This window comes from Manacus vitellinus, unplaced genomic scaffold (genome assembly GCF_001715985.3).
Source record: "Manacus vitellinus isolate BGI_N305 unplaced genomic scaffold, ASM171598v3 scaffold_11_pilon, whole genome shotgun sequence".
NCBI classification, from domain to species: Eukaryota; Metazoa; Chordata; class Aves; order Passeriformes; family Pipridae; genus Manacus; species Manacus vitellinus.
The window spans coordinates 16,690,945-16,706,500 of record NW_021938895.1 but is presented as its reverse complement, the minus strand read 5'-3'; the positions used below and the strand labels follow the sequence as shown (position 1 = coordinate 16,706,500).

General features: G+C 37.1%; 1 protein-coding gene across 1 annotated transcript in view; it reads right to left on the bottom strand.

The window, feature by feature from the left end:
- Positions 1 to 12,059, bottom strand: part of SH3YL1 (SH3 and SYLF domain containing 1) — a 38,940-nt gene extending 26,881 nt beyond the window's left edge. The window contains exons 1-9 of the mRNA XM_029965784.1: positions 11,993 to 12,059; positions 10,657 to 10,767; positions 9,533 to 9,646; positions 8,966 to 9,030; positions 5,841 to 5,953; positions 3,311 to 3,439; positions 2,323 to 2,467; positions 1,582 to 1,654; positions 829 to 879 (exon numbers count right to left, since the gene is read on the bottom strand). Of these exons, the coding sequence (XP_029821644.1) occupies positions 829 to 879; positions 1,582 to 1,654; positions 2,323 to 2,467; positions 3,311 to 3,439; positions 5,841 to 5,953; positions 8,966 to 9,030; positions 9,533 to 9,646; positions 10,657 to 10,767; positions 11,993 to 12,059 (868 nt within the window). The remainder of the gene's footprint in view (positions 1 to 828; positions 880 to 1,581; positions 1,655 to 2,322; positions 2,468 to 3,310; positions 3,440 to 5,840; positions 5,954 to 8,965; positions 9,031 to 9,532; positions 9,647 to 10,656; positions 10,768 to 11,992) is intronic.
- Positions 12,060 to 15,556: the final 3,497 nt, after the last annotated feature.

Here is a 15,556-nt window from a genome sequence, read left to right as displayed (position 1 = left end):
CCTTCTTAAACCTGTGCTGGCTGGGTCTGATCCCTTGTCCATTCTGTAGGTGCTGTGTGATATGTAACATGGAATGCTTTGGTCTTGGTTTTGATCCTAGCAGAAGCCACTAACACATTTATTTATCAATATATTTCATGGGAGAAACAATTTATTTCACTGACCTTGAAACAGCTAACAGTCTTTTACCTGTAAATGAACCTAACTAATTATTTTGTAATAAAACTTCTTCCTAAGTTTTCAGATGACGACCTCACCATTCAAGAGTTACATTGCAAATATGACAGAGTCAGATTCTCCTATTAGAGTTGAAACTGCTTTAAATGTAAGAAAATCAGAATAGAACAACAAACAAATAGTATCTTTAGTATAATGCAGAATTATTTCAATATAAAAACCTCAAGAAGCAATGTAAATATGTGTTTATGTCAGCATAATCAGATACGATCCGTGGAAGGACTTTTAATATTAAAACAGAAATTATAGGATATTGCATAAGGACTTGGACAGAAGCTTGTTGTATAAGATTTCTTTTTTATTTCTAGTAGGTGGTAACATGCAACAATTTTACTACTTTCAGTGCATTTTTCAAGCTCACAGAATAAAACAAAAGAAGTTTTGCTGTTCAGAAAAAGAACATCGTTGTTGGAATCTAAAGCCAGGGAATAAGATGTATATGGAATATTTTCAGGAGAGCATACAAGACCTGAATCTCATTTTAACACATAGACAATAATGAAAAATACTTCTAGGTATCTTTCAAAGTACTTTTAGGACTTCTCAGATTCCACACTGTATTAGTAACATTAGTGTAAGCTTAGTACTTACCCTCAGATGCATTGGGAAGTTCAGGATAAAGTTTGTTGGTATTCTTTTTAGCTGGAAGAGAAAATAAAGCAGCAACTTATATGGCATGCTAACATATATTGTTATATTTTGTATACTGCTTTTCTATATATAAGCTCAATAGTTATTAAATGATTGCAGTTATATAAGGAGCAGTGCAGAACTAAAAAATAAGGACTTTACCTTATATCCTTGACTAGAAAAATAAGTTAACAACAGGAGATGCACAGTAAAGCCTCACTTTCAATGAAAGCACTTTGCCAGACAAACTGTCAAAGAGACAAATTCTGCCTCTTCTGCTCTACGGTAAGACCCCTACCAATTAAAAGATATTGACAATCTAAAGGAGAAACTCTGATTTCTAGAAACCAGAAGTTTCTAGAACTAGGACTAGTGGTTTCTAGAAGAACTGTTCTTTTTACTAAGAAGTTTCATTGTACCATATCCAAGAAACATGAATATTTCCTTTGAACTATCATATGAATCTGTAACTATAAAAACACTAAAGCAAATCTGTCAGAGAGAATAAGTTTGTTAATATAAAGCAAATAGACAAACCCTTTATGGTTTATCACTCATGGCACTATCCTAACATGCTTTAAGTGTTTGTCCAAGAAAGAGTATTAAAAAACATTTTTATAGAGGTAGCTATTATAATAAATGCATAATATCAATAAGCTTTAGTGCTCTAATTTTATAATGAGAATTAATTAATCATTATCAAAATATTTTAACCTGGTGGCGTAGGTCTGACAGTGGGTTTAGGTGGCTCTGGTCTAGATGATGGTCTAGCAGGTGGGTCATTTACCTAAAATACACAAATTTTTACAAAATGTTGCATCACATCTGGACGTAGATTGTGACTTCAGGGCCTAGAAGTATGACAAGTTGCACTGAAAAAAAATTTAAAATCACTCTTTCTCCACTGAACTGGTAGGAACTCAAGAAGCATACAAAAAACTACTGACATACACATGACACTGAAGCAATTCACTACAGGTTTAACGAAGCTGAAAGTAAATGATTGTCTATCATTAATATCAACATCTACAAGAAATCATCTACACTCTTAGTATTACCTTGTAAATGTGATTGTTTGAATGGAAGACACAAAAAGCAGAAAAATTAAGAGCATCCACATCAACCTGCAATTAACTTGATTAGGAATATTTGATCAAACATTTCTAATCGTCACCTCAGATTTGATAATGTACAACTATAAAACAAGGATATACTTTGTTATTCTGGAGGATGCAAAGGAAACCCAGCAACATTCTTGTCCACAAGAGCCTATCAAGGGAATATTTGAACAAATGTATTACGTGCAGCATCTGCAACATGCTACACTTTTAATCATCCAGTAGAGAAGCTAAGAATGCCACATGAACATCAACATTAACACAGACTAGGGACAGTTCAGGAACAGAAAAAGCCTATGTGAAAAAGAACTGCACAAACCCTTCTTTGTTCCCTTACAGATTTTCCTGGATTATTTTTTTGCTCTTCGTTTTCATAGACTTCAGTGAAGGATGCTAGAGTTTCATAAAGATCATGTGCTTGAGCAGGAAAAGGCACATCACCAAGCAGGATGGCACTAGCACGAATATCCTGCCCATAAAACCTGATATAAAAAAAAGATGTCAGGTATTTGATAATTATTACATTTCAAATTCTAGATAAATTCACCTTGTGCAAATGCTTTCCCTCTAAATCCCTGGCCCTGAATTTTTCCTGCTGATCATATATTGAGAAATGACAGAACTGGTACAATGCTGTAAATTTGGAATACTGACCACAACCCTCATTCCCCATTCCCCTGCACTGCTTGGGAGGACGGTGTAGTGAAGCTGTGAGTGAAGTTGAGCCCAGTAAGATGGAAGGCGTGGGGAGAAAGGTGTTGCTTTTTAGATTTGTTCTTATTTCTCATTATGCTATCCTCTTATTAACTGACAATAAATTAAACTAATTTCCCCATGTTGAACGGGTTTTTTTGACTGGTAAGTGATCTCACGGCCTTTATCTCAACTCTTGAGTTTGTCATCATACTTTTTCTTGTCCCATTCTATTGAGGAACAGGAGTGACAAAGCACCTCGATTGGCATGTGGTGTCTAGCAAAGGTCAACCTGTCACAGACAATCTCTAAACATTCAGCATCATCTCAATACCCATTGCAAGATGTCTAAATTGAAGAAACCCTTGTCTCCCAAAAAACTCTAAACCAACCATAGTATGTTCTTATAAAAAACTCTTTTTCCAAATTGAATGTGTCCTAGTTAATTTTGTCACTATGCCTTCACTGAATCACAGAATATTCTGAGTTGGAAGGGACCCACAAGGATCATCGAGTCCAGCTCTTAAGTGAATGGCCCATGCAGAGATCAAACCCAAAACCTTGTAGTTATAGCATTATGATCTAACCAACTGAGCTAATCTCAGGGTCTTCTAGATTTGGAGAGAACTTACTTGCGATTTGTTTCTTTCCTTTCAATTAGACAGGTTCCTTCTAGAGATACACCTGCAAACAGTCCTCGAGATTTGCAGTATGTATAGACAGCCGCAGAGCTTCTTAGAGCAACATCCCCTTCTAAGTTTCTAGAAGAAAAATTTTGGTTGATATTATTCAATATGGCTTTGTAGCATGAACAGCAGACTTTTTCTTTACATTCTTTATTTGACTTTAATCCTATTTTCAGATGGGACCCAGTAAAAAGTAATTAATTGGTTTGATAAGGTTTCCTCTGAAGCACAGAACAATGGTGCTTCATGTGCATGCTTCCCATTAGGCTTCCTCTGAAAAGTATTAACCCACATTTTAATCACATTTTAAAATGATTGGATTATGTTTGGATTGGTGACTGGAACTCTACTCAATATATTCAAATCCTTCTAGATTTTATGGTCAGTACAAAATAATTCAAATAAGGCTTCATCAGACCTCAACAGATTTGGAAGATTATAGTATTTGTCCCACCCAGGATCACATTTTAGGTTTGAAGACACTTCAGGCAGTCACCTCAAAATGGATACAACATCAAATTGAGAGCAGGCTGTCTGGACTTTTTGTAACCAGTTTCTTATGAATTCTAAGGATATAATTTCACTCTGAGCAACCTCTATCGGTGCTCAATTTTGTTCATGTCAAATTTTTTTTCTCATATCCAGACAGAACCTTATGACTACCACCTCTCATTGTCTTGCCATGCACCTCAGTAAAGAACTGTGGTTCATCTTCTTGGTGATTCCCTGTTGGGAATGCAGTCCTTTAGAAGATTTCATGGTCTTCTCTCATCTAGGTTAAACAAGCCTCATTGTTCACATGCTGCATGTCCCTGGCTATTTAGGTAGCTGTTCACTGTACACACTCTAGTTTATAAACTACTTTCTACAGGGCTGAAACTGGACACAATATTCTAGTCACAGTCTATGAAATGTGAAGCAAAGAGGAACAGTCACTCTCCTTATCTACTTGGTACTGTCCTGCTGATGCAGCCCCCTACACTGTTCACTGTCTTTTCCGTCAGGAATCAACTGCTGGCTCAGCCCACTGCCCATGAGGACCCCAGCACCTTCTCAACAGAGCAGCTGCCCAGCCTGGCTGGCTCTGCCTGCATAACTGCAGGGGTTCATCCAATTGGGGCTGCAGAACTTAGCACTTGTACTTAATTTCATGAGGTTTCCTGTTGGATCCTTCCTCCCCACTCTCTAGGTCCATTGCTCTGAATGGCAGCCCCACTCTGAACTGTATTGGCTGCACCTCCTGATTTGGTGTCATCCACAAACTTGAAGAGGATATTTTGCATCTGCTCCTTCAGGTCATTGATAAAACTACCAAGCAGGAGAGGTCCCAGAAGAGTCTCCTGAGGAATTCCACAGAAACCTGGCTTCAGAATACAACATGACTCATTTATCACTGCTCTTCAAACCTGATGATCTGGTTCTTCACCTGTTTGAGATAGCAATTGGTCAGCAATTGTTTGCTAGTCTGCCCCACCCTGACCTATGTCCCAGCTTGGACACAGACATGTTGCAGGACAGTGTACTGAATGCCTTTGCAGGGCAGATGACACTCATTGCCCTCCCCTGACCCACAGATCTCTCTCTCTCCTGTGAAATAGGTATCATCCTTTTATTTTGTCAGAAAAGATTAAAAAAAAGACATAAGGAGGGCACATGTTCCATAAGCAGAGCTTGAGGCAACTGGGTTTGGTAAGCCTGGAGAAGAGAAGATTTAGGGGGAACCTAATGGCAGGCTTCAAGTATCTATGAAGAGGTAATCAAGAACATGAAGCCAGGTTCTTTATAGCAGTGTATGGTAGAAGAATAAAATGTTATGGACACATACAGAAATAAGAAATGCTTTGACTGGATATAAGGCAAGACTTTTCCCCATGACAACAGCTGACCAGAAGAGCAGGTTGCCCAGAGAGACCAAGCAGTCTCCATCTTTGGAGATTTTCAAGACCTAACTGGAAAAAAGGACTGAGCAACATGATCTAAAGTCATAACAGACCTTGCTTTGAGCAGGAGGTTGGAGTAGTGATCTGGTTTCCAATTTCAATTATTCTATGATTATTTCATCTCATCCTTCAAAGTAAGCTGGTTTAACCACTTAAAGGTTTAAAAGAAATTTTTTGGTGTAGTTTTGATTTACTGTCAGGCAGATCAGTGGTGACAGAGAGCACAGACCCGCACATTAATGCAAATAATAGTTCTATCAGGCACAGTAGCACCTGTGTTCTTCATTGAGCCTAGCCAAGCAGTCTCCTGCAAAGAAAGTAAATCTCAGAACATTTTCCTTCTACCAGTAAATGACTTAATCAGGAAAAAAAAAGAAAAAAGAGAAAAAAGTGATTGGTAAGAACAATATGGTCCAGTCAACATACAGGTTGCCCAGTTTGTTCGGTAACACAGCAAAAAAAGCCACATCAATATTTATATGTAGCTTTTAAAATTATCTTCCACATACCCCATATTAGGAAAGTATTTTACCTACCTCCCCAGAGGTCCAATTGCCACAGTAAGATTTCCTCCAAGTGTAAGATTCCCTCCTTTGGCAAACGCTTCCACTGCTCTTTCATGATTCAGTATTATCACTAAGTCTGAAACCTATAAAATATCAAAAAGTATGTATTTGTACTATGTTTTTATATTATGTTTTACTATGTACTATTTTGTACTACGCTTTTTAAGAAGAAAGAATAGCACAGGAGAAGCACTTCCTTTCTTGTAAGGGATTCTTTTGAAACAGTTTTCACAACAAAGTTGATTCTTTTTCTGCAAGGTATTTTGAAACAAAAATTCTTCCCAACTAACTTTTCAATCAAATTTGACTGATTTTTTTCAAAGTGCTGATATGGTCAGTATGATATAAACAACAGTTATAACAGAAACTCTATTTTAATTCAAAATTTCCTAATTAACAATTTCTTATTTTCTATGGCTTATGCAAAAAATTATGAAGGTATTTTCAAATGTAAATAATTTTGATCCTTCCATAATTAAACTAATAAAAGCAAGACAGAACTTACCATCAAAAATTACTGTCCAAAGAATAAAAAGCAAAAAGGATACAGGTCTTCTCGCTATGGATAAAATTTTATTTTCTTGACGGGGGTTTTATACATAATGTGTGTGTGTGTGTGTGTGTGTGCGTGTATGAATTATTAACTAACTTTTTAAGACTTGAACATTAGATGTAGTCAGTTCCTTCAAGAACCTATTAAATTAAATACCTGAAGAGGTAGCAATGTATTTTCAAAACATGCAAAATGGAAAAAAAAATCACTATTTTTAAAAGACTTTATTTTGCCTGAATTCTGACATAAGATGCATGTATCAAAGTACTCCTACTACTATTTAAGCTGATGCCTATTACCATCAGTACTGTAAAACTGTAACTCTTCAATTTAATAAATTTCAATAAGTCTCCTACGCAGGTCCCTCTATTGTACCTCAAAGCTCAGTAAACACACTAAAAGTTGTAAAAACCCCCACAAAACTACAGCAGTGTCAGCCTGTTCAACACAGCAGATTACACTTCAATAGCTAACAGTGATGGATTATCTTTTCAACAGGTATCTTGACTACCTAAGGACTACTGCACCTGATCTTTCATTTGGTGGACTTGACTGAAAGCCAGGCTCAGAAAAAACTTTCAACTTACCCCAAATTCCAAACAGTGACAGCAGGGAATACAAGAGGAAATACCAGATTATTTGCAAAACAAGGCTAGCCCTGAAGTATTACACACAGCATAAGAGAGGTCTTTGTTATTAGCCCCCTGTGGTAGCCTCCACCCCATCCCAAATAAAAATTGGCTGACAGGAGTAGGTTTTGAATCATCCAGGGATAGAGAAAGAATGTAATTCAGGATACCTCTACCTCCTTTTACCCATTAAGAGGATGATTCCACTGCTAAAGTTAAGTGAATCCATAGTGAGAAAACCTTCAAGGAAAGCATTTATATAAATTTAAAATTGGTCTTTAATTGAGGTACCAATTTGTTCACTGTGACTTCTGAAGTCTGTGACTTCCTTTGTGTTATTTAAAACATCCATAACTACCACTACAATTATCTTAACTGTAATCTCCCCTACAGGAATAAAATTCACCAAGTTTCTAAAAAATTTAAGTTTATATGTGACTAAAAGAGTGCTGAAATTGGCCTGTAGGCTCCTTAGCCACTCAGGTATTTCTGAATAGCATATATTTTCTAGAAGAAATAAATAAGACTGTGTTATAATAATATCAGTAAGGAAAGAGCATTTTGTAAGCTGACTAAAATTTCAAAGGAAGAGCACAATATTACCCAGAAAAAAACCCTCTCACAAATAGCTTCTGTATTGAAATTGCTCAAGTGTCAACAGTAAATGGCTACATTATTTAAAATATCAGATGGGGATGATTAAAGGAGATTTTTTATAGATTAATCATAGCATATGAATAGTCTGTTTCATTGTCTTAAAAGGAAAAAACCTCAACCTTAAATCCCACAAAAAACAAACTCTGGGGCTCAAACTGAATGTTTTATAATGCATTCAGATCATGTAGTCACGAAAATCAAAGAAAATCCCTCACAAAATTTAATGATTTTGTATTCATAGCATCCTTTAAAAAGTGCACTGCAATAACGGCTGAGATCACACAGTGAACAAGGAGGATACAATAAAATACTGATCTGTTGCTCATTATGTGAGTGCTGGATGAGTGGCTGCCAGGACAGGGATAGCTGGTTAGTTGTAGGAGATGTGCTGGGGGCTGACGTGGACCATCCAGATCAGCTATATGTGGATTCTTCTGAGGAGCAGAATGCCCACTGCAAGAGATCTTGTTGGCAACATATTGTTACTCTGATGTTCTTTGGGAATAAGCAGAACAGAAGCTAAACAGAAAAAAAAGAGAAGGACGAGCCTGGAGACTAGTGTGGGAAAGAGAAGGAAAGATGAAAACAAACAAGTGGGAAGGAGCTGTGAGAAAGAAGAAATGGGAAGAAGAGGCAGAGCGCTGTCAGGACTAAGCACACCAGGATTTCTCTAAACATGTTGAGTCCTTTACTTAACCATTTCTGCTGTCTGGAAATTGGCTCCTCTTCTGTAGTAATCCAGAAGGGGCACCACTAGTTTTGGTGCTTTCATACTGAAGGGTCATGGTCAGTAGCCACAAGTGTGAGCGGGAAATGCGAGAAGTACAGTAACATTAGCTAGTCTCCATTTTACTACATCTTCAGTTCCTTTCACTGTTTCTTGCCAGATGGAGTCCTTGTGCTCTTTAACAAAGCATTTTACACAGTATTATGTATAGGATACTGTTTTAATTAACTCCAATTGGCTTATATGTGAACACTGACAGGAAGCTTTCCATACATGAAAGTTTCTAGAAGTGAGAAATCAAGGAAACAAGTGCTATGCCACTTCTTTTCATCTAAATGTCTTCAAACAATTAGACTGATAGGATCAAATCCCCTATTTTGTTTGTCTTGCATAAGCGAATTTTATAATAACCTTTTTTTCGTACAGAAAAGTAGATTCTACTATTTCACTAGCATTTAGATCTTTGTCAATGCATTTTAATTTCTTGCAAAAAAAGTCACCAACAAGTATTTCAAATGTAAAATCATACCTCAATTCCAATTTCAAATCCACCACCAAGGCCAGCAATGCCTATTGCAGAAGGAGCAGACCAGGCTGTCATTCAAAACAAGATAAATTTACAGAATTTTAACCACACGTCACAAGAAATACTCATTTTATTATTGCAGTTAAAAACCAGTAACAAATTCTCTATTTAAAACTGTGTTCAAAACTACTACAATAGAGTCATGTAACTATAATGCCTCATCCCATGGGAAAGAATTTAAGAAATACAAACACTCATAATCCAAAGAAATCTTTGTTACAAATTATTTATCACACAGTTGTTCCCTATCAGACATAATTAATTTTTCTAATGAGTTTTAAACTATGCACTATTTTATTTCATCCTTTTACACTAAGATACTGAAAGCATTTACATCTGGTCAGAAGAGGTACAAAAATTTGAAACCAGCTTTCAAACGAAGCACTGTCACCTACTGGCCTGACTCCTCACACATTTCCCGCTTTATGCTATGAAAAGAAATAATGAAGAAAAAATATTTTTATTTCTTTTAATTCTCCCGTGAACTACAAAAGGAAAATATCCACTTACTTCCATTAGGAAGACGAGCTAATACAATTCCACTTCCTCCCCGAGCAGTCACCAAAAATCCAGCTTTGATAACAGACAAAACTGCAAGGCCTTTGGCTTTAGCTATTACGTGAGCTGAAACAGCAAAATCATTTATTCAAGACCTTGGAAGAGAAGTTCTAAGAGAAAGGGAAAAAAACCCTCTACATTTAACAATTTTGGACACATAAGAGTCAAATAATCAAAGCAAGAGCTTAAAGAAAACTGAAGAAAGTTGAACTGATAATGACACCTCCATTCCAAAGTGAACCACAAAGTCAGCTGCAGGTCATATTAGCCTGTGACAATCTGTATACTGCCACAACTCCTTCACCTATACTGATTAGCTCATAAAGAGTTAGTTTGCTTAGTGCCACACACACAGTGTGTCAGTACCCTTAGCAAGATAAACAGAGAAAAGGCAGTGAATAGCTGCGAATAATCTCATCTCCACAAATTTCTGAAGGAGTGCAAATTTAAATCACAGCAACATACAACAGCCTAATCAGCTTATATCATTAGGCAGTGTTAGTGGCAAATACAGTGTCAGCATCCTGCAAGTCTTACTGCAGACCTTCCGGAAAATAAGTTATGAATTCAAAGCCACAAACAGCAACTCCAGATGGAGGAAGACACTAGGAGAAACACAGAGTAACAACTGCAAAAATAAAGAAGACAGCAGCAAATAAGAGTCAAACTAGAATCAAATGAGAACAGTGCCTTAATCTCTTTACTTCAACTTATTGTCATCTAGCTAATTTTAATAAATACAGATATTCAAGAACTAGAGCTACTATTCTAGGTCCTCTCTTAAGAACATACATTTACAGGGTGGGCATGAGTCCATCCATTCATCCTTCCAGTGCAGGAACCCTGTAGTTGTAAACATTCAAAAGATCTCTACCAGTAAGTAACATCTGCTAAGAATAAAGCAAACTGAAACCCTTTACTTCCAAAATATTTTCAAAGAAGCTATGGCACCTGAAATCTTCATTCATCTCTAAGTTGTGGTCGGTGAAAGCAGAGAGAATTGATAAAGAGAGCATGACTGCAACACAGGGGAGCGGTGAAGGTTTTAGCTGAATCAAAACATTTTCTTTACTCACGAGGTATGATTTTATCTGGTCCATTTCTAGAAGTTATTTCTGTAAATTCTCGTAATATTTTAGCTGCCTTTTTAGCTTCTGACTTCAAGTTGGAAGGTATAGGGTTGTTCACTGTAAAACATGAAAGAAATAAATTATATCTATCGTCAGTTCAGGATATCTTATACAAAAAAACCCAGTATAATTTGTATGGGAAAACTGATTCTTTAAAAATAAAGAGGAAACCATAGAGACACGGAAACAGGAAGCATAAGAAATGATCTTCTGCATCAGACCCACATTTTGTCTCTGACAATTTTAACGGAAGACACCACTTAAAAAAACTCACAAGCCCAGCTCTTTTTTCCAATCTGTTTCTCTTGTACTTGCTCAGAATCCACACTGGTAACCACAGGGCTATTGGAGATACATCCTCAGTTGTTCCTGTCTCTATTTGTTTACGGGCTTATTTCATATGAATTTGTCTAATACCTTTTCAAACCTATCGATACTCTGCCTTCAGAATTCTTGCTGCACCAGTTCACCACCTGCTACTTAAAAAAATATGTGATCTATTTTAAATTAATTTACTAGTTACAGTGAATGCCTGCTAGCTCAAGTCTCTCAGGTTCTGGTGAACACCTAATACATTCAACTTGTCCACTATCTTCATGCCTTTATATATAGCCACGGCCCCCAGCCTTCTCCACTTTTTCAGGAGTCTCAGCCTTAGTCTCTCCTCAAGGTAGTTGCTCCATCACTGATCACTCTAGTTGCTCTTTGTACTACCATGAACTCTGCTGTCCTTCAAACTGGCAACTATTGACCGGTGAACTCTAAATTGTTCACATCTCTTCAGGACACTTTTCTTACAGAGCTAAACCTGCAGCATGTTTTGTAAGCGAATAAAATTCTGTTTCAGACCAAGAAATTTCCTTTAGAAATCTACTTCCTGTGGAAGGGCTTATCAATATTTTCTTTCTAAAGTGATCCAACATAAGCTTGTACATTTCAACTGAGGAAAAAGCACATACTAGAGATAAATTATGTTTACTTTATAAAGCTGCAGACAACAGTAACAGACACACAAAATCTTGATATTTACCACCCAAATCCATGAAATCATAAATTCTATGGAAGTGCATTGATCCCACTCAGATCTACCAGATATGCTGTCATTAGTCAATGACTGAAGAGAGACAAGTATTATAAAATATTAATATTCTGCAGCAGTAGAAATACCATTTTATGTATGAATAGTATGTTTCACCTGTAGATTTGCAAAAAGACACCTTAGTGTAGATAAAAAGATATGAGTTAGTCTTGATTGTTACATCTACTACATATCAACACTCACTATTTCCAAGTTTATCAGCAGCAAACTGCCCAGGTAACACATGAATATATTGCCAGACCAAAGACATACCTAGTCTCATGTCATGTCTCTGAAAAAAACTAGAGACAGCATTTACATAAAATTCTACTGTTCTTAAATTCATAAAAACATAGAAAATACCATGTATAAAGAAAAAATATTCTGTCAAAAGTGGCCTAGTTTTTCAATTGGCGTTCGCTGAACATTCATTCATCTCTTCACTCTTCATGGGCAGCATTCCCATCCAAAAGAGGACTAAATAGATTTTGAGATTAAATCAATGTTGCTTGGAGAGCAATTCAGCTCAGACTTGAAGCACAAAGCAGCAAGTCAGCCAAGTTTCTGTTCAGGCTCCACTGACTAGAATAGGAACTACACCTCCACTTTCCAAAATGAAGAATATTCCTCTAGTATGTTATTCAGGCAAGAAGGAAGACTCCCAGAACAAGAGAGATCTTGACATCTGAACCTCTGGACTACCATTCCCTGTGAAGTCTTGTAGCAACATTTGGCTTTGGTGGAAATGCAGCAGGTGTAACACTGGAGAGTTTGAAGTGACAGCAGACATCACAAGGTTATCCAGAAATATCAGCCTCTCTGGAAGCAAAAGGAGGTAGATGCGTACAAAGCAACAGACTCTAAACCACGGTGCTGTACCAGAGAAGAAATACTAATTCTATCTCCTGATCATCCCTTCTCAGAAAATTAAGATGATAGCCAAGTCCCTGAGTGTGAAAGGATAGGAGAAGGTGAAGCTCTGCGTGCTCAGGACCTTCTGAAAAAGCTCTTGGTATGTGAAATTTTCTGTGACTGTTATGGCACTAAAATTGTCAGAATGCTTGCAGGAGTTTTGAACATACATTTCTTCTGTGATTTGAAGGCTTCACCAGGTTGGAATCTGGTTACACAGCAAGAAGAGAGGCCAGTGTAGCCCAAACAAAACATGAACAGACAATTGATTTTGGTAGATTAAACTGAGCTGGAACAAGTGTTTCCATTGCTTCTGTTGTTTGTACTTCACACTGCATTTTCAAGGTCAGAGGGTAAACATTACCAGCATAAGAGAAAAATAAGATTTTTGCTTTTGTATGGAGATACATTGAGTCAGTCCCAAAAAGCATATGGAAACAGCATTCTTCTCAAGAAGGCATGAAAAATAAACTTAGCATATTATAATTTGTAATTAAAAATTAACATTGTAACACACAGTGCATGTCCAGTTACAAAATCGGATGAACAGTTCTATATGTAGTTTTTCAGTTAAGATACTTTGCAAGTCTAGAAGTCTGGAGTTTGGGAAGGGTCACCTACTCAGTCTACCCAAAATACACATATCATGGTACTTAATTATTCTTATGTTTCAATAACATTAAAGTGGAAGATATGCTTCATTCTAACTGTGGTAAAATGGACGGTTATGTGCCTGACCATGCAGGACTTCTAGGAAAGTGATCAAAACAATGAAAATAAGATGTGTACATTAGAGACAAAAAAACTTTGGGGAGATAAAAACATTGTGAAGATAAAAAACATGACGGAGCAAAAGCAAGCATTATCAAGCTTTTAGATTAGAGAAATAAAATAAACTTCTGTGCTTTTCTCTCACTCTTCTTTCCTGTCTTTGCATGCATTCCTTCCTCCCCTTTGCTTCTTTTTGGCTAATCTCAGAATCTGGAGAAACATCTCCAACTAATTCTTTCTACTACTAAAAAAATAAAAAAAACAAAAGCTCTCATTTCGTACGGATTAAAGAGAAATCCCTTAGCTAAGTCCATTGAGAAAACATGAGATGTTTTCAGACCTAAAAGTCTGCAAACAGGAAGAAGAGTGGCGGGGAAAAAAAAATCACTTCACAGTTTTCATATGCTTTTTTAGATTCAGAATTGGTTCAGAAGTATTTGATGGTTTCCAGACAACACTGTGGCCATGCCTCTGTGCACGTAGAAGTTAATTGAAGACAACTCAAAGCTAAACTTCAGGAGTCAGCAAAAGTAATGCGGTTACTACTTCACTGTCCTTTCACCTCTCAAAATGTAATTGGTTTCAAAATCAGGTTTCGGTTGCATCTTGGGTCAGGATGGAGGATGCTTAAGTAAGCCTTTCAAGTGTTTACTTTGAAAGTTTCACAAGATACCAAGGATGACTCCATGATTTTCCTACCTGGTTTATTTTTATCCTAGCGTTCCTATATTGGAAAAATTCAGGAAGATTTTTTTTTAAAACAAGGATGGTATTTTTATGAACTGGTTGCCCAGGGAGGAGGTAGATGCTCCATCCATGAAAACATTCAAGGTCAGGTTGGATGGGTCTCTGAGCAACCTGCTCAAGTTGAAGATGTCCCTGCCCATTGCAGGAAGAGTTGGACTAGATGTCCTTTTCCCTTCCAACACAAACCATGACTTACCTGCACTATGATTCCAAATACTGTATTCCAAAATACAAACTTTGGACAGCAAAACTGCATTACCTAAGAAAACTGAAAAGTAGGTATATCCACTCCAATCCCTCTAAAAGGGTGGGGGTTTTTTTTGTTGGTGGATTTTTTTTTGTTTGTTTGTTTGTTTTGGTGCCACATAGTGTGGGGTACCTTTATTACCAGGGTACAGAGAAGATGGAGAGATTCCTCATCTAGCTGTACACCACAACAGCAAGTACAAGAATAGTTTAACTTCCCATCCTTAAACTAACAGCAGAAACTTCACTTTCTCCCTGTATCATTTGTTTCCTACGTCAATATTGCTTCTGCAGTCTCTGGGTAGCTACAAGAATTCACTCCTCCAGTGTCCTTTGCTTTTTCCCTTCCTGCCACAGACTGAAGCAATGCAGGGTTATTTTTCTGGACTATGACACAGTAGGTGGATTTGACATTATTCTGTCAGTTACTTTGCATGCAGGCACACTTCAGTGCTTTCAGAAGTGGGCTAAGAAATGGGTGATATTTCTAAAGCACAGTAGAGATACAGAGAGGGGGAAAAGGGAAGGAAAAAATAAAGAGGTTGAACACACTACCAACTGAAGAGCTCAAAGCTACACATTGTAGAGAAGGGTTGCAAGTAAGATAACTTACATCCAGATTTTAATTTAGACAGTAGCAGGTATGAAAATTAGAGTGACTTTATTTGGCAAGTAAGCATGGCACAGAAAGGTTTTAATAACAATGGGCAGGATCAACAAGCCAACTGATTAAACACTTTCATGCTGAAAACCAACACAGTTACTCAAAGTGGCTACTATATGATTCTTTCCACAGTGGCTCATTTAAAGTTTCTTTATTTACTTTCATAATGTTGTGTAGATACTAAGGAACTGGCAGGAGGCCTACAGGGGTCTTGAGGAACTGACGACTTGTTTTAAAAAAACCTCAAACAAGTCCACACCCTGACCTTAATTACGTATAATACAATGCTTGATAAAGCCTGGCTGGACTTGCATTTTGCTAGGATTGTTGGAGCCACAGCAAAAGAAATATAATATTTTTTATCACTGAGGAGAGGGAGAAGTTTGGTTCTCTGTCTTGGGCTATGCTACACTCAAGATTTTGTGGAC